Source organism: Mya arenaria, chromosome 14, assembly GCF_026914265.1.
Source record: "Mya arenaria isolate MELC-2E11 chromosome 14, ASM2691426v1".
Lineage (NCBI taxonomy): Eukaryota > Metazoa > Mollusca > Bivalvia > Myida > Myidae > Mya > Mya arenaria.
The window spans coordinates 34,451,813-34,476,242 of NC_069135.1; the positions used below are offsets into that span (position 1 = coordinate 34,451,813).

At 35.3% G+C, this 24,430-nt stretch overlaps 2 protein-coding genes across 2 annotated transcripts; one reads left to right on the forward strand and one right to left on the reverse strand.

The window, feature by feature from the left end:
* Nucleotides 1-2,931: 2,931 nt before the first annotated feature.
* Nucleotides 2,932-4,145, forward strand: LOC128216035 (putative nuclease HARBI1). The gene is made up of 2 exons (XM_052922629.1): nt 2,932-3,460; nt 4,006-4,145. The coding sequence occupies exons 1-2, from the start codon at nt 2,932-2,934 to the stop codon at nt 4,143-4,145; spliced, it is 669 nt and encodes a 222-aa protein (XP_052778589.1).
* Nucleotides 4,146-5,257: 1,112 nt separating this feature from the next.
* Nucleotides 5,258-19,839, reverse strand: LOC128216037 (uncharacterized). Its single transcript, XM_052922630.1, has 6 exons — nt 19,833-19,839; nt 7,369-7,492; nt 6,997-7,136; nt 6,102-6,249; nt 5,804-5,891; nt 5,258-5,414 (listed from the first exon to the last, which is right to left on the reverse strand). The coding sequence occupies exons 1-6, from the start codon at nt 19,837-19,839 to the stop codon at nt 5,313-5,315; spliced, it is 609 nt and encodes a 202-aa protein (XP_052778590.1). The 3' UTR covers nt 5,258-5,312.
* Between the last annotated feature and the right edge of the window lie 4,591 nt (nt 19,840-24,430).

The following is a 24,430-nucleotide window of genomic DNA, read 5'->3' on the forward strand; positions in this document are numbered from 1 at the left end:
GGGTAAACCATACTTCATAAATACCAGATGCTGGGAGAAGCTCCTTAATTGTTGATACCCATTTTGTAGAATAATAATGTTCAACATTATTATATTGATCCTCTATTATATCATTTGAAATGTAATTATCTTGCCTCACTAAATGAATTTTTAAGATATATTTAAACATTCTAGTAGACTTTCAATATACAAAGGGAACCTGGCTTACTATCCATACAAAGCCAAATTGTCGGTAGACTGCTTCACATTTAATAGCCTATTACATAATGTTTTGTTGAACCATACGTATGCGTGAAAAAGATTACATTTTTATGTATTGGAAATTTCATACAACGAACTAGCGCCATCAAAGGTTGGAGATATCTCAACCCAATTTCCTCCTAGAGTTTTTTTAGACTGAATAAATTAATCCACCACTAGTAACTACAACTCCTAGATAATTGAAAGAATTCAGAATTTCCTATTATTTTTATTATAAAACCATTTATCATAGTGGTTTCCACGTTTACAGTGAGATTCTATTTGCTGCAATAGTAATGGTATAACAATAATGGCAACAATAATTGCATAATTGCAATTCTACGAAGCCTTATCACTGTCTTATTTTAAAAACAATGGTTTTTTGTAAGAGTTCTTTCTGTTCATGATCATTTAACAGGTTTGGGAATAGTTTTATTGCAAATTTGGTTGTCCCTGTCACTCCCTTGAAATGATTTGAATTAAATTGCTGTGCATGAACTGTAACCTATACTTGTTTGATTATTACGAAAACTTCTTCTTATCATTACTCTCAAATCTTTACATTAAAAACTTTTGTCGGAATTTCGAAAATGTTGCTTTATCAACATTTTGCTGGAAGCCTCCTGTCACTTTTTTCAAATTTATAATAATTCATGATGTTTCTCCTCATAAAAGCCGATTAAATACTAGATATCAACGTGTTGGAATCTTTAATACACCTGTGTGTTCGCTCAAGACTTATTCTTGTATTTCAGGATCGATGAAAACAATAATATGGCCCTCAAATGAAACATTTTGATGTCAAGCCTCCCCCACTATCGAAAGCTGATATAATATAATCAGCAATAATCAGTGGTGATGTCTTCTCTTCCTTTCTTGACCAATTACGTTAGTTTTAGATACAGGCCATGTATTGACCGGTTCTTCGGAAACATTGAGAATTAATATTGGTTCTATTGATTCATTTTTTTATATATAAGAATGTTTGTTTGATAAACGAATATCGCTTAAGACTGTGATTGAGTGTGTTCATATAATTGGAAATACCATTCAGTTTTGTAAAATAACAAATTGCCAATAAGCCAAGCCTAAGCCCTATCTCATACTTGACAAGTAATTTGTGATTTTTCTTCGTTGTCTCGATCCCCCTGTCACCTATTTTCTCTCCATGCTTCTGTGTCCCATAAAAATGGGGGATTATGTTAAAATACAGTATGAGACCCTTGCGCAGCATTATCCCAAGTACATCTTTATTTCTGTGGATTACACATACGTCCCGAATTTACGCTCCTAATATAACATTATTGGAATGAATTTACAAACCTTACATTAAATAAAGCCAAATCATGTTTTACAGTTAACTTAAAAACAACTACTTTAATAAATTCAACTATACCAATATCATTGCAAGCTGTACAAATGTCCGTCATTAACTATATACTTTTGCTAAGGTTTGGAGAATACCTTTTTAAGATATGTTTATCTATCGTTCTGATCCTTTCCTCTTGATTGTACATGATTGTGTTTTCTGTTTGCCTTTATGCTATGCTATGCGTGTTAAGGCTGATGAATAAAAATATGTAAACTAAACTAAACTAAACTTAACATCAACAAATGCAAATTAGAATGTAAATATTTAGATTTATATTTACTTTAGGATTCGATTTGCACTCTTAAACTAAAACAAATGTTCAAATGCAATAAAAATTAAACTTACGTTTTGCTACTTCCCAACACAATCATTTAACATCCTAATTCCTTAATGAAAGTAAACCGTTGTTGTCAGCGCTTTCATGAACGTAATATAAAATAATCACGGACCATTTCATTAGAGGAATTTGAAAAGCCACATATCTTACATAAAACCTGAATGTGATCAATATAGTTCACATAAAGATTAGAATTAAAGGTCAATGCGAAAACCGAAGTTGGAAAGAAAACGTGATTTTACGAGGAGTTTATATTTAAATGGGTTAAATTAAATTCAGCGGTATACCGCTGCCGTGCTTTTGTGGTTAAACGTGAAATAGGTTATTTGATTACATTGACGTTTAATTTTATACCTCAGTCTTGCTGATGTTTCAATACAAGTGTACACCCTCTGGTATTGAACACGTGAAGAAAATATGCACATTCTGCTAAAAGAATATTTGTCTTACTATTTTCTTAAAATTACACATTTTATTCTGTGATATAAGGTAATATGTTTGATTACATGTTCTTAGTTGCACGACCATATACAAAGGTTCTCAATCCCTCAGAAATAGTATAGCCCATTACAACAGACTTCCAAGCGTCAAAATCATTAATGCCCGTAACGACAGTCCATAAATCATCAAGAACATAACGTTCAGTTGCAACAGTCCTTAAAGCTTCAAGAAAGTACTGTTCTTTACAATAGTCCTGAAAGCGTCAAAATCAAATGGCCCGTAACAACAATCGTTAAATGTTCAAGATTATAAAAGCCCGTTACAAAAGCCCTGAAAGCGTCAACATCAGGGGCCGGTTGCTCAAAACCTCTGTTAGGCTTAACGGACCGTTAAACAACTAACGGTCCGTTAAATTTCAACATGGCGTTAATTTTCTGTTGCTCAAAGAAATGTTAAGTTCTAACGATGGAGTTAACGGTGGAACTGACCGTTAAAGTTAATTGAGATAAGAACCTCGATTAAAGTTAACGGCAGATTTATCATGGCAGGTACATTTTTACCAAATGTAAGGAAACAGCGTCAGTATAGACATACTCCTAATGTTCAGCATCTTGAGGATGGGGAAATGCACGAGAGGTATCGTTTCACAAATGATGGCGTAGCATTTTTGGAGGATATCTTGAAGGATGACATAAAAAGAGACAATCACCGGAACAGAGCCCTCAGTGTGCGACAGATGGTTCTTATAACCCTTCGGTTCCTCGCCACAGGGGCGTTTTTCAATGTTGTAGGAGACAGCATGGGTTACCACAAATCAACAGTTTCTCGTGTGGTAACCCACGTGACAGATATTATTTGCAAAAGAATGAAACGATTCATTGTATGGCCTTCCGGCGAAGAGAAGAATAGAGTGAAGAGCGGATTTTTCACATCGGCAGGCTTCCCTCACGTAGTGGGGTGCGTTGACGGGACACACATCCGTATCCAGGCCCCTTCTGTTGATGAGCCAGCTTTTGTCAACCGAAAAGGCTATCATAGTATTAACATGCAGGCAGTTTGCGGTCATGAAGGTAAAAAATGATTGAAATTTCACCATAAACATTCTAAAGATCCTTTTCTTGTAAACGCTTTATCAAATAATTTTTGTCAACTCGTCTTGAACGAAACGGTCACAAAATCTGAAATTCACCCCGATTATCGATCAATAATGGGCATATTCTGTTTGGTCAGAATGTGACAATTATCATAGAAAGTTTTACAAATGGTCCCCTAAATGTTTTTCATTTAACTTAATACGGTTTACCACTCTAACATAACCATACGCAGGGATGGCTCCAGGATTTGATGATTGAGGGGTTTTAGTTGGGACATACACCTCTTAGTGCTCCCTCTCTCCCCCGACATCGACACAAATAAACTTTACATTTGTGATTGTACATTAAAGAACATTAAGGAACCGTCCCTGATGATATGGGCTGGAGGCCTTCATGCAATAAATGTTTGAATTGAATTGATGATAAAAAATGCGAATGTTGTTTATAATCATGTCATAAAATTGTAAGACTGAACGTGCTGTTAAGCTAATTGGTAAATAACTAAATAATTATTTTCCCAGGATTGTTCACAAGTGTCAACGCCACTTGGATGGGCTCGTGCCGTGATGCACACGTGTTCAGGACATCAGGGCTGTGCAACAGGCTACAACGAGACAATCAATGTCTGGAAGATGGGGTGCTTCTTGGAGATAGTGGGTAAGTAGCATATACAAAGCATGATGTCATCAGATGAAATTCGTAGCTGAACCGTGGTCTAGTTGTTAATTATAAACACTTCACTTTCAATCAAGGGGTCGCATGTTTTTATTCCCTGTCGCATCAATAAACGTACTAATCGTCTCGCGGGAGGGACGTTAAATGGGGTCAGTGCTATACACTGATGCACGTTAAAGAACCAGGGTAGCTCAAACCAGGGTTACATTCTGTCTGTGCACAGCATGCTCCAAAAATCGAAATGACTAATATTCTTAAGGGAGCAATCGCTGAATGAGCAAGGCCCGAGGGCGAGTATAAACAATCTTACACACACCCGTATAATTACAAGATTGTAACATCGGGACGTTGTTTTTTTTGTCAATTTTATTATTGATATTGTTTTTATTCCCCACCACAGGTATCCTTTACGGCCATTCCTCATGACGCCGTTTATGAACGCTGACACTCCTGCCAAGGAGAGGTACCAGCTAGCCCATACTAGAACCCGGGTTTGCATAGAAAGGGCCTTTGGTAGGCTCAAGCGGCGCTTCCACGTGCTGCACAGTGAGGTACATTCAGGTAGTTTATTCAGTCTATAGTTTAAGTGCATAAAGTGACTGCTTTCATTTTTAACTTTACTGTTCGCCTTTATGATATGTAATGATATTAAAAACTTTGCTATGATTACTATTTATTTATTTTTATTTCAGATCAGACTAAGTCCAGACAAGGCCTGTCGCATAGCTACAGTCTGTGCAATTCTACATAATGTAGCAGTAATGTTTAATATGCCAGAGGTAGATGATGTAGATGTCATACAAAACATTGATAATAATGTGCAGGATGATGTTGGTACTGGAACAGCGACACGGGATTTTATTGTTAACAGTTACTTTTAATCAACATCATCATCATCATCATCATCATCATCATCATCATCATCATCATGCTCACATAATCATGTTCAGATAATCATCATCATCATCATCATTATGTTCACATCATCAAGTTTACATCATCATCATCATCATCATCATCATCATCATCATCATCATCATCATCATCATCATCATCATCATCATCATGCTGTAATAAAGAATAGCTTTACTGTTCGTTTTCATTTTTACATATATCATTTATCTATTTACAATACAATACAATTAAATTTAATTTAATTGAAAAATTGGCTTTTTATGAAAGAGTCAACGTCCTCGTTGTCCATACGCCTCTCATATTTCTCTAGTACCCGTTGCTGTGTCTCAACCAGCTTTTGCTGAAAAAGATTAATATTACTAATTAATTTAATCATAATAATAAGAATGATAATAATAACATTAATTATAATTATGATAATACTAATAATAATAATGCTACTGATACTGATACTACTAATACTACTTTACCTACTGCTACTGCTGATGATGGTACTACTCCTGCTGCTGTTACTGCTCCTGATGCTACTACTTCTACTAATGCTACTGCTGCTACTGCTGCTGTTTTTTGCTACTACTACGATTACTACTACTGCTACCACTAGTACTATAACTAGTACTACTACACTTCCAGTTCTAATTCTATTACTTTCAATAATAATAATTAGCTGCAACAATCACGAAAACAATAAAAATAATAGGAAATTGATTTTATAAATGATGTTTATACCTTCTTCTCTGACAATGCCACCTGAGATTTGAAGAAACGAATTTGCCACTCGGCAACCTCCTCGCTTAGGGGTTTCTTCCGCTTTGGTCTGCAAACATAAAATCAGAGAATGCAATTATCAATACAAGGTTAAGTTAAAACTGTTACATGGATATCCTAGAAGCTGCCGTAAACTTGGTTTGTATACGCATTCCATATCAACACAAAAGCCGGTTTACACTTTGACAGTTACACGTTAGTAAATATATTATTTTGTATAGAGAACAAATAACCATATTACTGAAAATGATAAACTAACACAGAAGCTCTCCCTGCAAACGTTGCCCGTAAGCTCGAGGTGCAGGGGTCCAGTTTCACTTCAGTTGGGCATGGTGGCTCGAAATCAGAGGGCTCCTCTCCCTCCTGTGGGACCACTGATGGGATGTTAGCAATATAGCTCAAACCATCTGCAATTAACAAGCATAAGTTGACGTTTATTTCAAGATAAATGAACAACACAACAACATTGTATATTGAAAAAATCATATAACTTATTTCATAATAAGTTTCTAACAATCTGTATTAAATAACAAAGAATTAAAGTACGTTTTGACTTCTTTCAAAATTTACCAACAAGAAAGACAGAAAAGTCACTTGACAGTTAATGACTATCGATTTATCATGCCATTAACATGCTTTTGAAAGTCGACTAAATGTATAATATATATACACTTGTAACTAAGTTGTATGTATATAACGATTGTACATGACAAAATCTAGTTTCCAATTAAATTAAGTAACAATGTAAATGAATTCCAATTAATATTGTGTCACTTTGCAACAGCTCGTAACGGGAGGTCACTGCGTCGCAATTCAATTCTTGGTATAGTTTTCTTTGCGATATTTATACTTGGGAGTTAAATGCTTGATCTTGCCATGTGATCGTGTTTCTATAAAACTGACAGAAAATGGTGATTACTGTGGATGTTTCGACAAGTGAATGGAATAACAGGTACGTGTTAATGTTTATGTTTATGTTTAAGCAGCTTTGAAGAGTAAAATTTCTCTTATTTGTCAATGCTTTTCAGTAATAATATATTTCTTTTAATAGCAACATGATGTACGTTTATTTTTAGAACATTGGGTTTTCCATATAGCAGTATTTATTTAGTAATCGTACATTATTCAAACACATACACTGCAAAAGTTCAAACCATTTTCGTCAGTGTCCGTCCCTCCTGTTATGCCGCTGAAGCTTGCATTGCCATGAACAGAGACAATCCTCTGTGATTGCTCCGATGCAACCTTTAGACTTGCCAAGCCCCTACCACACTCGCGTCTCTGCAGCTTTTCACTGTAATTTTTAAGAAAATTTTATTATTCCATGACCAATAACTTTACTTACAGTTTAGTAACAAAAAATTTCTAATGATTTTGTGTGCTGTGAAAAGCTTCAAATGAAAACAACATAACAAACCAGTGAAATTATCAACAGCACAATATCTTATTTTTTTAAAGATGACATTTGGTATTATTTATTATTTTGCAGTATTCTATATATCTACGAATTAAACAAATATTTTCACCTTGTCACCTCTTCCTTTGCAATTCTTTTTATATTCTGCCATTTGTTTGATACTTCTTCTGCAGATCTTATGGCAAAGCCCAAAGAGGAAATTATTCCAGCAATTCGGTGCCATTCTTTTTTTTCTGATTTGTAACCTTGTTACTAAAGCTAGAGCTAAGTAGCTCTTTAGTTTCTTCTACACTCATAAGTTCCTCTAACATCAAAACTTCATTTTTATTAAAGTTTGTTTTTCTCTTTTTTTTGCAGAAGACAAGTCAGCCATCTTGGAAGGAGAATGAAGCATTACGGGACAGGAAGTAGAAATTTAACAGCCTGTTAAGGATTTAACACTGGCGTTATGGACTTAACGCTGACGTAATTTAACGGCAGCGTTAAGTCTCTTGGATTTTAACGGAGCGTTATCTTACGCTCCGTTAAGGATTTAACGGACTATTAAGGTAACGTAGCGTTATATTTAACAGAGGTTTTGAGCAACCGGCCCCAGAACTTTTCGTGACAATAGTCCTTAAAGCAAATAGAACTTAACTGTTCCTGACAACAGTCCTTAAAGCGTCAAGAACAAAACGGCATGTTACAACAGTTCACAAAGCGCTCAGAACATACTTGTCCGCTAGAACAGTCCTTAAAGCGTCAAAAACATAATGGTCCGCTCAAAGCGCTTAAAACAATGGTCCGCTACAACAACCCTCAAAGCGCTAAGAACACACTGGACCGTTACAACAGCTCTCAAAGCGACACGAATATAATGGCCCGTTACAACGGTCATAAAAGCGCTTAGAACATAATGGCCCGATACACCAGTCCTCAAAGGGTCATGCATATCATGGCCTGGTACAACCTTCATCAAAGTGTCAAGAACATCAAGCCCGTTACACCAGTCCTCAAAGCGACAAGAACATAATAGCCCGTTACATCAGTCCTCAAAGCGATAAGAACATAATGGCCCGTTACACTAGTCATCAAAGCGACAAGAGCATAATGGCCTGTAACACCAGTCCTCAAAGCGATAAGAACATAATGGCCTGTTACACCAGTCCTCAAAGCGTCAAGAACATAACGGCCCGTTACACCAGTCCTCAAAGCGATAATAACATAATGGCCTGTTACATCAGTCTGCAAAGCGATAAGAAAATAATCGCCCGTTACACCAGTCCTCAAAGCGACAAAAAACATAATGGCCTGTAACACCAGTCCTCAAAGCGATAAAAACATAATGACCTGTTACACTAGTCATCAAAGCGACAAAAAAACATAATGGCCCGTTACACCAGTCATCAAAGCGATAAGAACATAATGACCTGTTACACCAGTTCTCAATACGACAAGAGCATACTGGCCTGTAACACCAGTCCTCAAAGCGATAAGAACATAATGGCCTGTTACACTAGTCCTCAAAGCGACAAGAACATAACGGCCCGTTACACCAGTCCTCAAAGCGACAATAACATAATGGCCCGTTACACAAGTCCTCAAAGCGACAAGAGCATAATGGCCTGTAACACCAGTCCTCAAAGCGATAAGAACATAATGGTCTGTTACACTAGTCCTCAAAGCGACAAGAACATAACGGCCCGTTACACCAGTCCTCAAAGCGATAATAACATAATGGCCTGTTACAACAGTCTGCAAAGCGACAAGAACATAACGGCCCGTTACACCAGTCCTCAAAGCGATAATAACATAATAGCCTGTTACACCAGTCCTCAAAGCGTCAAGAACATAACGGCCCGTTACACCAATTCTCAAAGCGATAAGAACATAATGGCCTGTTACAACAGTCTGCAAAGCGATAAGAACATAATAGCCCGTTACACCAGTCCTCAAAGCGACAAAAAACATAATGGCCTGTAACACCAGTCCTCAAAGCGATAAGAACATAATGACCCGTTACACTAGTCATCAAAGCGGCAAAAAACATAATGGCCCGTTACACTAGTCCTCAAAGCGATAAGAACATAATAGCCCGTAACACCAGTCCTCAAAGCGATAAGATCATAATGGCCCGTTACACCAGTCCTCAAAGCGACAAGAGCATAATGGCCTGTAACACTAGTCCTCAAAGCGACAATAACATAATGGCCTGTTACACTAGTCCTCAAAGCGATAAGAACATAATGGCCGGTCACACCAGTCCTCAAAGCGACAAGAGCATAATGGCCGGTTACACCAGTCATCAAAGCGATAAAAACATAATGACCCGTTACACTATTCATCAAAGCGACAAGAGCATAATGGCCGGTTACACCAGTCATCAAAGCGATAAGAACATAATGGCCTGTTACACCAGTCCTCAAAGCGACAAAAGCATAATGGCCCGTTACACCAGTCATCAAAGCGATAAGAACATAATGACCCGTTACACCAGTCATCAAAGCGACAAGAACATAATGGCCCGTTACACCAGTCCTCAAAGTGATAAGAACATAATCGCCCGTTACACCAGTCCTCAAAGCGATAAGAACATAATGGCCCGTTACACCAGTCATCAAAGCGATAAGAACATAATGGCCCGTTACACCAGTCCTCAAAGCGACAAGAACATAATGGCCCGTTACACCAGTCATCAAAGCGATAAGAACATAATGACCTGTTACACCAGTCATGAAAGCGTAAGAACATAATGACCCGTTACACTAGTCATCAAAGCGATAAGAACTTAATGGCCCGTTACACCAGTCATCATAGCGATAAGAACATAATGGCCTGTTACACCAGTCCTCTAAGCGACAAGAACATAATGGCCGGTTACATCAGTCTTCAAAGCGATAAAAATATAATGGCCCGTTACACCAGTCCTCAAAGCGATAAGAACATAATGGCCCGTTACACCAGTTCTCAAAGTAACAAGAACATAATGGCCGGTTACACCAGTCCTCAAAGCGATAAGAATATAATGGCCTGTTACACCAGTCCTCAAAGCGACAAGAGCATAATGGCCCGTTACACTAGTCCTCAAAGCGATAAGAACATAATGGCCAGTTACACCCGTCTTCAAAGCGACAAGAACATAATGGCCTGTTACACTAGTCATTAAAGCGATAAGAACTTAATGGCCCGTTACACCAGTCATCATAGCGATAAGAACATAATGGCCTGTTACACCAGTCCTCTAAGCGACAAGAACATAATGGCCGGTTACATCAGTCTTCAAAGCGATAAAAATATAATGGCCCGTTACACCAGTCCTCAAAGCGATAAGAACATAATGGCCCGTTACACCAGTTCTCAAAGTAACAAGAACATAATGGCCGGTTACACCAGTCCTCAAAGCGATAAGAATATAATGGCCTGTTACACCAGTCCTCAAAGCGACAAGAGCATAATGGCCCGTTACACTAGTCCTCAAAGCGATAAGAACATAATGGCCAGTTACACCCGTCTTCAAAGCGACAAGAACATAATGGCCTGTTACACTAGTCATTAAAGCGATAAGAACATTATAATGGCCCGTTACACTTGTCATCAAAGCGATAAGAACATAATGGCCCGTTACACCAGTCCTCAAAGTGATAAGAACATAATGGCCTGTTACACCAGTCCTCAAAGTGATTAGAACATAATGGCCGGTTACACCAGTCCTCAAAGCGATAAGAACATAATGGCCTGTTACACCAGTCCATAAAGCGACAATAACATAATGGCCCGTTACACCAGTCCTCAAAGCGAAAAGAACATAATGGCCTGTAACACCAGTCTTCTAAGCGATAAAAACATAATCGCCCGTTTCACCAGTCCACAAAGCGACAAGAACATAATGGCCCGTTCGACTAGTCCTCAAAGCGACAAGAACATAATGGCCCGTTACACCAGTCCTCAAAGCGACAAGAACATAATGGCCCGTTCGACTAGTCCTCAAAGCGACAAGAACATAATCGCCTGTTACACCAGTCCTCAAAGCGATAAGAACATAATGGCCGGTTACACCAGTCCTCAAAGCAACAAAAACATAATGGCCGGTTACACCAGTCCTCAAAGCGATAAGAACATAATGGCCTGTTACACCAGTCCTCAAAGCGACAAGAACATAATCACCCATTACACTAGTCCTCAAAGCGATAAGAACATAATATCCCGTTACACTAGTCCTCAAAGCGACAAGAACATAATGGCCCGTTATCTAGTCATCAAAGCGATAAGAACATAATGGCCTGTTACACCAGTCCTCAAAGCGATAAGAACATAATGGCCTGTTACACCAGTCCTCAAAGCAGCAAGAACATAATGGCCTGTTACACCAGTCCTCAAAGCGATAAGAACATAATGGCCTGTTACACCAGTCCTCAAAGCAGCAAGAACATAATCGCCCGTTACACCAGTCCTCAAAGCGATAAGAACATAATGGCCTGTTACACCAGTCCTCAAAGCGACAAGAAAATAATCGCCCGTTACACCAGTCCTCAAAGAGACAAGCACATAATGGCCCGTTACCCCAGTCCTCAAAGCGATAAGAACATTATGGCCCGTTACACCAGTCCTCAAAGCGATTAGAACATAATGGCCTGTTACACCAGTTCTCAAAGCGACAAGAACATAATCTCGGAATCTCAAAAATGTTGTTTTATCAATAGTTTTGACAGTTCCTTTAAGTCAATTTTATTGAATAATTGTCATACATGATTTTTTGCCAATAAAAGACTATCGTTTATTTTACATCATAATTGCGTATCTTCAATCGAATTTATTTTTGCTCGTGACGTATATTTTGGGGAAGAAAGTAGCACAGCGCTCTTATCAAGCTGTTTGATTGCCGGCGTATGTTGCTCTTTTTTCTCAAATATACAAACAACCCCTCCATTCATATTCTTCGAGCTTCTAAATACGTGTTTCATGGCGTCATGATTTAAACGGGCGCTTCATCTCAAACCTTTAATGTTTAATTTCTTTACTTTGGATGTAAACATTCATTGGGTGACGCTTTGAACAGATACACTAGATATTGTACAGTATACTGACAACTTTTCCTGTAAAGTTGGTAATTACTTGTAATTGCGCCCAAAGAAAAATCGGGAGAAGATCACAGTGACTTACGATAATTAATATATGCCTTATCTGATCTATATCTTTATCTATTATCTGTCTATACTTTAGGCTTAAGTTTGTATTAGAAGAGTAATACTTAATTCAATAGTCCTAAATTATCGTTATTCGAATATATGAAAAAAAATAAGCTGGCCGAAACAAAACACATCCCTGTTACCATGTTCAATGTCTCTATGATAGTTGAAAAATAGTATATAAACACGTTAAAAGGTTAGCGGACAGTCCATGAGACATGTTTTAAGGATCACTATTGATCCTGAAAATCTTTTCGCCCTGCACAAAATTCACTCACCCTTTATTTTCACAGACAAAATCAGGCAACACATATTTCACATTTGCTAGTTTAGAAGCCATCGAATTTACTATCAAAGCTTTGTATATATGTTCTCATTGATCCGCTCGATTTTGTGATTTTGTTACTTTACCAGTCTCTGACACTTTTTATTTATAAAGAATTCGGGTACAAGACTATTTATTTCCGGCTTAATATCGATTACAAATGATTAAAAACGCTCTAATAATGATTTTAATAATAATCTTATAATTTGTTATCTTCTATTCCCCTAAAAATATGTGTAACATAAAACCGATTAAACAAAAGCTATAAATGTAAACTAAGGTCAATATGCACGTCGTGTCAAAATACGATTAGGTTCTTAATTCTATCCTCATATAGCTTGTGACTTTTAACTATATATCAGTTGGTCTTACTGATTCAAATATCTCTGAACTATCCGGCCAAATCTACTGATCTTTGAAGCGAATCAAGCAAGTTTTCTATATACTTGCAGAACAAGCGTTAATTTTAATACCAGTCAACGACATGGACATGTTAATGAACAAGGACTAACTAAATCGATCAAAACCAAATAAAATTACTGATTACATGATTGATATTATCAGTGGAAACTACAGGGTCAATCAAAGTACCCAAAATTTGAACCACAATCTTGTTTAAGGGATCAACATGAAACAAACATGAGGCGTAACGGAACAGGACAACAACAATCATTCCACAACTATCAAAATATCACTATTGGTAGCCTTCGCACGAGCAGTGAAAATTAAGTTAGAGCTCACAAGTGGAATGGATCCACACTGTCTACAACATGTATCAATAAAAGCAAAATTGAACATATCAGCATTAACAGAGATTGAATCATCCTGGAGGCATAAACTACTGAACAAAAAACATCACATCAACTTATTAAATAAATTCACGTAATCAAAGAACAGAAACATATATACTTTCAGTTGCTTATTTTAAAGGCGGCGATTGTATTATACTTAAGTGCTTAACGGAAACATCTCTCTTTGACTAAAATGATCTGCATGAGGAGTGCCAATATTTTTCGTTTGACTTTTTGCCCGACCAAGAATACTTTGTTCCTTTTCCAACATCCGTTAAAGTGTGTCTATATAAAAATACTTGCATTGTTTTCTTACAAACCTATATGATTAGTTATATATACAGATTCTTCTATCTTGTAACCTCTTAGAAATGCATGTTAAAATTTTAAATAAAAAGTGCTATCATAATGCATTATAAAGGACTATACATGAGCTTCGTCAATGCGCTCAAGCAAATGCAATAGATATTGTTCAGATCTTTTAACGTGTAAACCAAACATGTACAAATCTAAAAAGTCTAGTGAAACTAGCGACACAGGTGGAATTTCGAAAGCATGTGATTGTGTTCTTTGTAACAGACATAGCTAGCATATGGCCTCTGGTTACTTCAAAAAGATCATTTATGTGCCTTGACTTATGCTCATTTGTCAAAGAGGGGACCAACACTGTAAGCTGATATTGAATAATTATAAGATAAACGGTTTCTGTTGAACGCAAGAACGTACAGGATTTTCATCTCTAATTTGCACCTGGCTTACAGAGGTTTTAGAAGGTTTCAGAACAACTAAATTTTGCTATGATTTCTTTCAGTATGAATAATTCACAGTATCATACAGTTGTTGAGAAAGATTTTGAAGACAGCTATATTAATGTATGCTAAGTCACTCACGATGGCACGATGTTGCGGGAAGGAATGGTCTTGAGCTTTGTTGTAGATTTGCGTGCCCGGAGAAAACGCATTTTTTTCAGCTTTGTAATTACAAACTAAACTCACTTACACACATAAGCGAGTGAATTTGGATACCTTTAATTTGCCTTTCCCAAACATGTCCTCTAGCTGTTCGCGTTTAGTGCAGTTATGAATGTGCAAACTAGGTGTAAACTTCATAAATATCGATAGTGTTGTATCAAATGTTAACCCTTGTGTATTTTCGTAAAATATTTTCATAAGTATCGATGGGCCCAAAGATAGTTTATTCCCCAAGATCATGTTCCAACTAAATGAGTGTTTTCATTTTACCAAATCTTAGGCCTATAAATTGTGATCAGTGAACGTTATACTGGTTTGAATTTAAAACATGTCGTGGATGCAATTTCTATATAAAATCAGTGAGCTGAAATAATAAGTATGTCTGTTCTTTCCTGCTGTACATATATGCCTTCTGTGTTTTTCTTTACTTTCGGAGGTTTCAAAATGCAACAAAACGGCTCCTTCGAGTAATATTATGGAAAAAGCGTTGTAATCGCCTTTCCTTGCTTGTTAGAAACGTGACGCACCTATTTGACTTACTAAATATCAAGACCAATCATTGCGTTTTCGATAATAAATGGTAACTGCCTATTCTAAAATACTATATATGCCAAGTAAATGTACTTAAGCATTGTTTCATTCATACAATACACGCTTGTCAGCATAATTTTGCCTTCAACCTTACCCCCAAGTTCATTCATGGAAACGGCATCAGATAGCATCAGACTAGTTAACATTCCTTGCATGTGCTGACAAGACTGTTGAAATGTAGCATGTTTAGCTTCAGTTTAAAGCGTTCATGACGTACAAAGAGTGCAAAGATAGAACAGATGCACCGTTTTTACTGCAGTCTATTTAACCAAAGATTTCTCATTTCTGACGCTCGTATGCATATGCTTGAACCTGTATAAAAACTTTGGGTCTCACACCATTATATTCAAACTACTGATTAATACAGACTTTGAACCAATGCCATTTATCAAAGAGAAAAGTTAAGTAATGTTATCTTGGGAAGAATGTTAATCAACTCATTTTTGATGTAGAAAAGAACGCGTTGATTTTTTATGACCTAGTAACAGCTGGTCTGTGTCCAAGAGTTGAGGGAAATACAACGTATCGATGATAATCACATAGTCGAGTTCCCTAATCATAGAAGTACTTGGGGTTTACCTTTATTATAATTTGTTTTAAAATTAATGCTAAATACATTTTTTGATAAGATTTACCACTCACATTTTTACTTTATTCGGGATTGTTGGGATATTAGTGAGGTTATGCACACTTGTTTTAACCCGCAGTAAACTAACATTTTACTGACCGTTCCAAGGCGGTACCTTAACACTCTTTGATAAATACTCCTTATTTGTTATATAGTATATAATTATGTACTGTGTTGTTTGTGGAGTTTTGTGCTGTAGTTCCATGTTTCTAGTTGATGATTGTTTTGTTTTTGTGTTTTATGTCTTTGGTATTGACCCTGTGCCATTAAACGGGGTTTATGTTTTAACGTTCGACTTATGTGCTCGTTTCTGTAGTTCAAATAATGATCTTATTGGCATCTCTTGATTTCGGTATCATTTTCTTCATGTTTTAATTGGATATATTCAGACCTGTTTAAGAAGTTAATACATTAGTTGAAACACAAAGGAGGACAATGCCAAGATGTGCAACTATGGTATCAGTAACAAGGTCTAAGAGTAAAAGTGTGATATAGTCATGTACACGAAATATAATGCAAGAATAATGTTGTATGATGCAATAAACTTTGCGCCTGAAAAAAACATCTATCAATTATTGTGTTGATTGTATACTGCTTAGATTTTTTTAAATACATTTTTTTCATTGTACAATTTATATAGACTTGTATTGTAATACACAGTGTAATTTATTGTATACTGTTTTTTTTTTTTAAATTAGGTTATTCGCATTAAATTGACGTCAATGCTGAGCTGGGTTGAGCTACTTTTGACCATCTGTTCTACAATCAATGCGCATAGGAATTATCCTTACTGCATTGTTAGTAACATATTGCAATAATAACACTGCTTATCAAATTGCAATTAAGTACACCCGCACTTAACGTTTTTTTCTTGTATTGTTTTTTTTTTTCATGAAAATATACTGATGTAAGTTTATAGGAAACGTCTGACACACTGTAGTGGCAAATTAACAGCAACTTAGATGAATTAACCAGTTATATCTGTTTTTGAAATCTAAATAATTAAATAAAAAAAAATGTAAATTATAAGTAAACTTACGTTTGACAAACTCCTTTTTAAGTAAACCGTGTGTTTATAATCGCTCTGTTAACCGAAATAGAAATAAAACAGATGTAAACATGAACCCTTTCGTACAAGTTAAATTAAAATGCCACATATCTTACATAAAACCTGAATGTGATTAATGTAGTTCACATAAAGATTACAATTAAAGGTCAATGCGAAAATAAAAACCAAAGTTCGAAAGGAAACGTGATTTTACGAGGGATTTTATTTAAATGGATTAAATTTAACCCTGCGAGATAAAGCCGCCGTGCTTCCATCTTGAATAGTTAAACAGGTTAAGTGATGAAATTAATTTTTAATCTCACTCCTAATGCAAGCTGACGTTCTTTTTTACAATATACATTCTGGTGCAGTGAATGTAATACAATAAATGTCGAATTTGCTTGCATACTATGTGTTCCTTAGAGCTGAAACAAAATCAAATCACTAATCGAAAGTATTTCAGTATGATATTTATAAGTGATTTGTAATCAATTCTTATAGTGATGAAATTTTTATTTTTTATTTTTCTCCTAATGCAAGCTGGTGTATTTTTACAAATCTACATTCTTGTGTAGTGTACATATATCATAAATGTCGTTTTTGCTGGGAAAAGATATTTTTCTTACAGCAAAAAATGATTCAAATCAGTGAACGAAAATATTTCAGTATGATATTTACAAATAATTTATTAGCATTTCATATACCAAGAGTGTTGCCTTTAGACCTATATTGGTTTAACTGATTAGCCAAGTTCTAGTATTTCAATAAAGTGTTTGCTCCTTCATGTTTGTCAAGGTAATGTCATTTTGGATTTGTTACACTATTGGGGCATACTTTGTTCTACCTAAGATGAGTCTTACTTCCTAACAAATATATGAATTCAAAACCCGTAAGTACCGCTTAAACAAAAATGAATATTTCCTTCCTGAAAACCCTCATGTTGAAATAAATTCCACAACAAAAGATATCGTTCCCTTTATTTTACCCTATGGGAATCGCATATAGTCATACGCATCCATAGACAACGTATACGCGTTTAAACGTACATTTTAAAGGCTAGACAGTTTTGCTTTGAAATACAGTCACATAGAGATGCAATTGACTACGTCAGTACAGTTCCAATATTTCTATATACATTACTTATATTAATTACAAAATTAAAATAAGAATGTATGCTTTGAGTCATATTTATGGTTATGTTTAAGCAGATAGTTCGTCTTGTTATTTCCATATATGATTGTAATACATACAATATTGCGTTAAAAACACCTGTTTCATCAATAATAATGTTTCTGGTTGTTTTCTGTTATTTTACTGTTTCAATAGAGCCTATTTCAAATCTTTATACCGGTAAATTTGCAGCTGAAGACCTTTAAGTACCTTTACGTTTATCTTGAACGTGCATTGGAACATTTTAGAAAGGTTCTCGTAAAGTCAAATTCCTATCCTGGTTCTATGTTTTCTAGTATATTATATAAGATAAGGTATAAATATGATTGACATTCAGTATTTAGTCCAGCTGCAGCTCGAGTATGATTATTATTGAAGTTTATACTCAGATCTAAAGAAGAGATTTACATTTCCAAAATTCTTGGCGATTGATATAATAATCAAGAACATAACGGCCCATTGCAATAGTCATCAAAGCGTCAAGAACATAACGGCCCGTTACAACAGTCTTTAAAGCGTCAGGTGCATACTAGCCCTTTTTTATCTGTCCATAAAGCTTCAAAAATAAATTTCCCGTTACAACAGTCCTAAAAGCGTCAAACACATAACTTTTCATTCCAGCATACATCAAAGCGTCAAGAAAATAACTGTTCTATTCAACATTCCTCAATGTCAAGAACTTTCAGCAGCGTTTCTCTTCTGGTGATTTTTGCCGCCAGATAAATCATCAACCTATACCTTGTTTATACAAATGCTGTATATATTTGTTACGGTATTAAATAAATGACCATTTACAAAGTTTTACCCTATTCTGGTCGTTTGGTAATACAAAAATAACTTTTATGGGACACAAAATATTTACGTCGCTTCCTAGCTATTTCTTTCATTGGTTTGGTAAAGTTTACTGATTCGTGTTAACGATACGCATAACATTTGATATGTGGTCTCACTACCAGATTTATTTCACCTTGTTCGAGAACCAATCAAATTGTAGATCGCAAAGCTTTTTCGCTGAAGACAAAAATAATGGCGATAGCAATTTCATTGGTCAGTTAAAGGCACGTGATATCCATCCTACAATTTGATTAGTTCTCATTCCCAACGTTTTTTTTTAGAAATACATTCCCGAAAAATTTTGTGATTGACGTGATCTCATATATAACAAAATCTACTTCCATACTTTCTCCATTTTAACATTGATGCAACAACGTCGGAATTTCAAAAATATTGATTTATAAATTTGTTTGGCAGGTGCCACTCGAATATATCAATATCCTCTCCATTCGTATATTTTGAGGTGTTAAACATATGTTTAATTGCGCATGATTTGAACGGACGCTTCATCTCAAACCTTCGAGGTTCAATTTCTTAACATCGGGTGCAAACTTCCACCGTTTAAAGCTTTTAACACATTCAGTTGTTATTGTACTGCGCACTGACGTTTCCTGTAAAGTTGGCAATTAGATGCAAATGCGCACACAGACAAGTCGAGAAAATGTCACATTGTCTTACAATGATTAATAAATTCATTATCGCATTTTCAAAACTAAATCTGAAACTTTCATGACATCTTGATATTTCTTCTGCTATGCTTTTCTTTCCTATAAGAGTGAGTGAAATTCGATATTGTCAATTTTTAAGTGATGATGTTTACTGTTAGTGAACATACGTTATACTTATGTTAGTACTAGTAGGGTAATACTAATGCATTCGACAGGCCTTAGTCATCGTTATTCGTATATAAAGAAAACAAACAATCCCATCTTCGATGCCTCTATGATAGTTGCAAAATAATGTGTATACATGTTAAAAGGATAGCGGGCAGGCCTCGAAACATGTTTTAGGGACCCTGAAAATACATTCGCCCTGCCGAAATTTACTCACCTTTCATTTTCACGGAAAAATCAGGCAACACTTTATACACATAAGCTAGTTTACAAGCCAATTTACTATCAAAGCCTTGTTTTAAATTATTTATTTTCTTTGATCCGACCGATTTTTGTGAAAGTGTTATCTAACTAGTCTCTGCCACTATTCATTTATAAAGAAGTCGAGAACAAGATCATCTATCACCTGCTGGGTATCGATTACAAATCAATAGAGACGCTCTAATAGTAATAGACATAACAAGTTCATAATTTGTTACCGTCGAATCCCTTAGAAATTATGTACAACATTTAATAGATTAAACAGAAACTTTAAATGCCAGCTAAGGCTAATGCGCACGTCTTGTCAAATAACCTTTATTTTGTTAAGTGTATCATAATTAAGCTGTTATCATTTAATTGAGTGTTACACCCACGAGTCTTTATTACGTAAATTAAGAAATCAACAAGACAAAATAGGTCTTTATTTAAGTACATAGTCTAGGCATAATAACTGCATTAAAACATGTAATTTGATATATCTATACTATCTTAAGTGTACGCACATAGTAAGTGCGACAATAAACATACATTTTGCTGTGCTTCAATACTTTATTAAGTATCATTATAATTATAGAGTCTCATCATAATTGCAGAGATTAAACAGCTCCCAGTATTTAACCGAGTTTAATAGTTTGTGCTACATAAAAACAGAGCGGCATACAAAATAATGTTTTATGTACACCATCTTACAATTATTACACTTTCTTAGCATGGTCAGGTAAAATTAAGTTAGAGCTCTTAGATGTCCTGAACCGGCTAACAGGCGCCCCAACTCACACCTGCCACAACATATATCAGAAAGAGCAAAATTAAACAGATCATCCGGAAGGCAATAACTACTGACCATAATACATCAACTTATTAAATAAAGTCACTTAATCAAACAACAGAAACATACATAAAATGATAGTTACTTATATAGGTGCGGAGAGTGTACTTCACTTATATTCTTAAAGGGGCATCTTTGTTTGACTAAAAGGATCATCATGAGGAGAACCAAATAATTTTTGCGCAAATATTTTTCGTTTGACTTTTTGCCTGAATAGAATCAAAGTTACTTGCATTGTTTTTTACAAACAGTTATTATAAGTTATTTATACACAGATTCCTTTTTCTTGTTATCTCTAAGCAATGACTGTTTAAGTTAAAAAAATGCTATCATCATGCATGAATATACATGAACTTGCTCAATGCGCCCAAGCAAATGCAGTACATATTGTTCACTTCCTTTAACGTATTAACAAAAGAAGTACAAATATGCTAAATAGTCCATGCAGTCTAGCGATTCAGAAGAAATGTCTAAATCATGTGCTTGTGTATTATGTAACAGACATAGCATACGCCTTCTCGTAACTTCAAAACGATCATTTATGTTCCTTAACCTAAGCTCATTAATCAAAGAAGGAATCATCACTGTTAACTGATTGAATATTAATAAAATATACGGTTTCTTTGAAAGCAAAAACGTGCAGGGTCTTTAACTATAATTTCCACCTGGCTTAAAGAGATTTTAGAAGGTTTCAGCACAACAAAATGTTGCTATGATTTCTTTCAGTATGAACAATTTCTAGTATCAACAAGTTGTTGATAATGTGTCTCTGATTGATAAGGTTCCGGATAATAAATAGCTAACACATTGTTATTTATTATCATTATGTTGTTCATACCGTTCAAAAATAGAAATGTTTGGAAATGAAATATTAAAAAATGTTAACAGTAAAGTAAGTTATAGCTTTAGACGATTGCAATAAAAAAAATCGAAGAAATGTCCCTGTCTAAACATTACATAGTATCGGATTCTTGACTTGTTGGATTTTGTGCACACCTCGCCAAATAAACATTTCTACCCTTCAGAAATGAAGGCGGTACCAAACAATCGTTGATAAACACCCCTAGTGTTTTTATATATTAAATATGTAGTCTGTTGTTTGGTTTGTGGAATTTTGTGCTGTTGTTCCATGGTTTGGTTGTGTGTGTTTGTTTTTGTGTTTTATATCTTTGGCGATGACCAAGTGACATTAACGGGGTTTGTCTTTTCACTTCCGTCGAATATTGTGCTTGCATCTGTAGTTTTTCATATTAATATTGGTTTAAGTTCCAACTATGCTAACTCCTTGATTTCAATAATACATGATACCCTTAGAATACATTTCTTATCACCGGTCATTACAGTTGTTGAGATTATAAAGTAGTTAGCTTCCTTATTGGTCGAAAACCTAAACAGAATACTGGCGACAAGTGATGATATGCTTTTGGTAGAGATAATTATTGATGTGTCTACGAAAATAATTACTTTGTTTCTGAAAAGCTCACATACAATAGCCAGAAAGAATCAGTGTTGGCGTTTTTCGTTCGATCAAAATACTTTGGATACAAGTGCTGCTATAGGGAAGTACTACATTGTCTGGTCCCATCTTAGTACTTCAATTTTGATTACAATGAACATTGAACAGTCTAAAATAAATCGAGAGAGATATATTCATACATGGAATGTGTATTGTGCTTATAACGAATATGGATTTCTTTAGTTAAGGGTTTATTTATTTCACAAAGATTTTGCAGAAAGCTGTATAAACATAGGCTAATACATTCACGAGGGCACGAAGTTGCGCGAGTGAGTGGTCTTTAGCTTTGTTGTATATTTGAGTGCCCGGATAAACGCATTTGTCCACCTTGGTGGCTACCAACTAAACTCACTAACACACAGGGGCGAGTGATTTTAGATACCTTATTTGCCTTTCTCAAATATTTCCTCTTGTTGTTTGTGTTTTGTGCAGCTAGGAGTGTGTAAATTAAGTGTATTCTTCATGGATATCAATAGTTTTGTAGCCAATGTTAGCTCCTGTATACTTTCGTAAAATATATTGATTAGTATTGATGGGCCAAAAGAAACTACAAAAACAAAACCATGGTTTATTAATACAAAACACGCCTTTAAGCATAGTTTTCCTTCGACTTACCCCCCACGTTCATTTATGGAAAAGGCCTCAGATAGCATCAGACTAGTTAACATTCCTTGCATGTGCTGACAAGACTGTTGAAATGTAACATGTTTAGTTCCACTTTCAAGCGTTCATGACGTACAAAGAGTGCAAAGATAGAACAAATGCACCGTTTTTTTTGCAGCTTATTTAACCAATGATTCCATCTTTCTGACGCTCGTATGAATATGGTTGAAACTGTATAAGAACTTTGGGTCCCACTCCATTATATTCAAACTACTGATTTATACAGGCTTTAAACCAATGCCATTTATCAAAGAGAAAAGTTGAGTAATGTTATCTTGGGAAGAATGTTAATCAACTCATTTTGGTTGTAGAAAAGAACGCGTTGATTTTTGTATGACCTAGTAACAGCTGGTCTGTGTCCAATTGTTAAGGGAAATACAACGTATCGATGATGATCACATATTCGGGATCCCTAATCATAGAATTACTTGGGGTTTACCTATTAGTTTATTATTATTTGTTTTAAAATTAATGCTTAATGCATTGTTTGATAAGTTTTACCACTCACGTTTTTACTTTATTCGGGATTGTTCGGATATAAGTGAGGTTCTGCATACTTGTTTTAACCCCTAACTAACATTTTACTGACGGTTCCAAGGCGGTACCTAACACTCATTGATAAACACTCCTTATTTGTTATATAGTATATAATTATGTACTGTGTTGTTTGTGGAGCTTTGTGCTGTAGTTCCATGTTTCTGGTTGATGGTTGTTTGTTTTTGTGTTTTATGTCTTTGGCGTTGACCCTGTGCCATTAAAGGCAGTATGTTGCTGTGCTGATTGCATTAAATAGATATATACTGTTTGTTTTATTTTTTAAAATACATTTTTTCAATGTTCATACTTTATAGTCTTCTTGTATTGTACTTAAATGAATTACAATGTAAGTTATTGTATAATGCTCTTTTTTAGGTAATTTGCATTAATTTGACGTCAATGCTGAGCTGAGTTGAGCAAGATTTGACCATCCGCTCTACAATCAATACTCATAGGAAGTATCGTCACTGCATGGTAAGTAACAAATTGCAATAATAACAATGCACATCAAATTGCAATTCGAAATTAAGTGCACCTGCGCTAAACGTTTTTTTCTTTCTTGTATTGCTTTTTTCATAAACTTTAAGGATACAGACGTAAGTTTATAGGAAATGTTTGACACACTGTACATCAACATGGTGGCAAATTAACAGTAACTTAAATTAATTTACCAATTGTATCTTCTTTTGAAATCTAAATAATTTAAAAAAAAACATATAAGTAAACTTACGTTTGACAAATTCCTATTTTAGTAAACCGTGTGTTTATAATCGCTCTGTTAACCGAAATAGAAATAAAACAGATGTAAACATGAACTCTTTCGTACAAGTTAAATTAAAATGCCACATATCTTACATACAACCAGAATGTGATAAATGCTATTCACATAAAGATTACAATTAAAGGTCATTGCGAAAATAAAAACCAAAAGTTCGAAAAGAAACGTGATTTTACGAGGGATTCTGTTCAAATGGATTAAATTTTAATCTACAAGATAACGCCGCCGTGT

Excerpts from the sequence above, each read along its gene's own strand:
- LOC128216035 (XM_052922629.1), top strand. The coding sequence starts at position 2,932 with ATGGCAGGTACATTTTTACCAAATGTAAGGAAACAGCGTCAGTATAGA. Across the intron at positions 3,461-4,005 it reads GGCAGTTTGCGGTCATGAAG|GATTGTTCACAAGTGTCAAC; the intron begins GTAAAAAATGAT and ends TTATTTTCCCAG.
- LOC128216037 (XM_052922630.1), bottom strand. Across the intron at positions 7,137-7,368 it reads GCAAAGGAAGAGGTGACAAG|TGAAAAGCTGCAGAGACGCG; the intron begins GTGAAAATATTT and ends TAAAAATTACAG. Across the intron at positions 6,250-6,996 it reads GACGGACACTGACGAAAATG|ATGGTTTGAGCTATATTGCT; the intron begins GTTTGAACTTTT and ends TGTTAATTGCAG.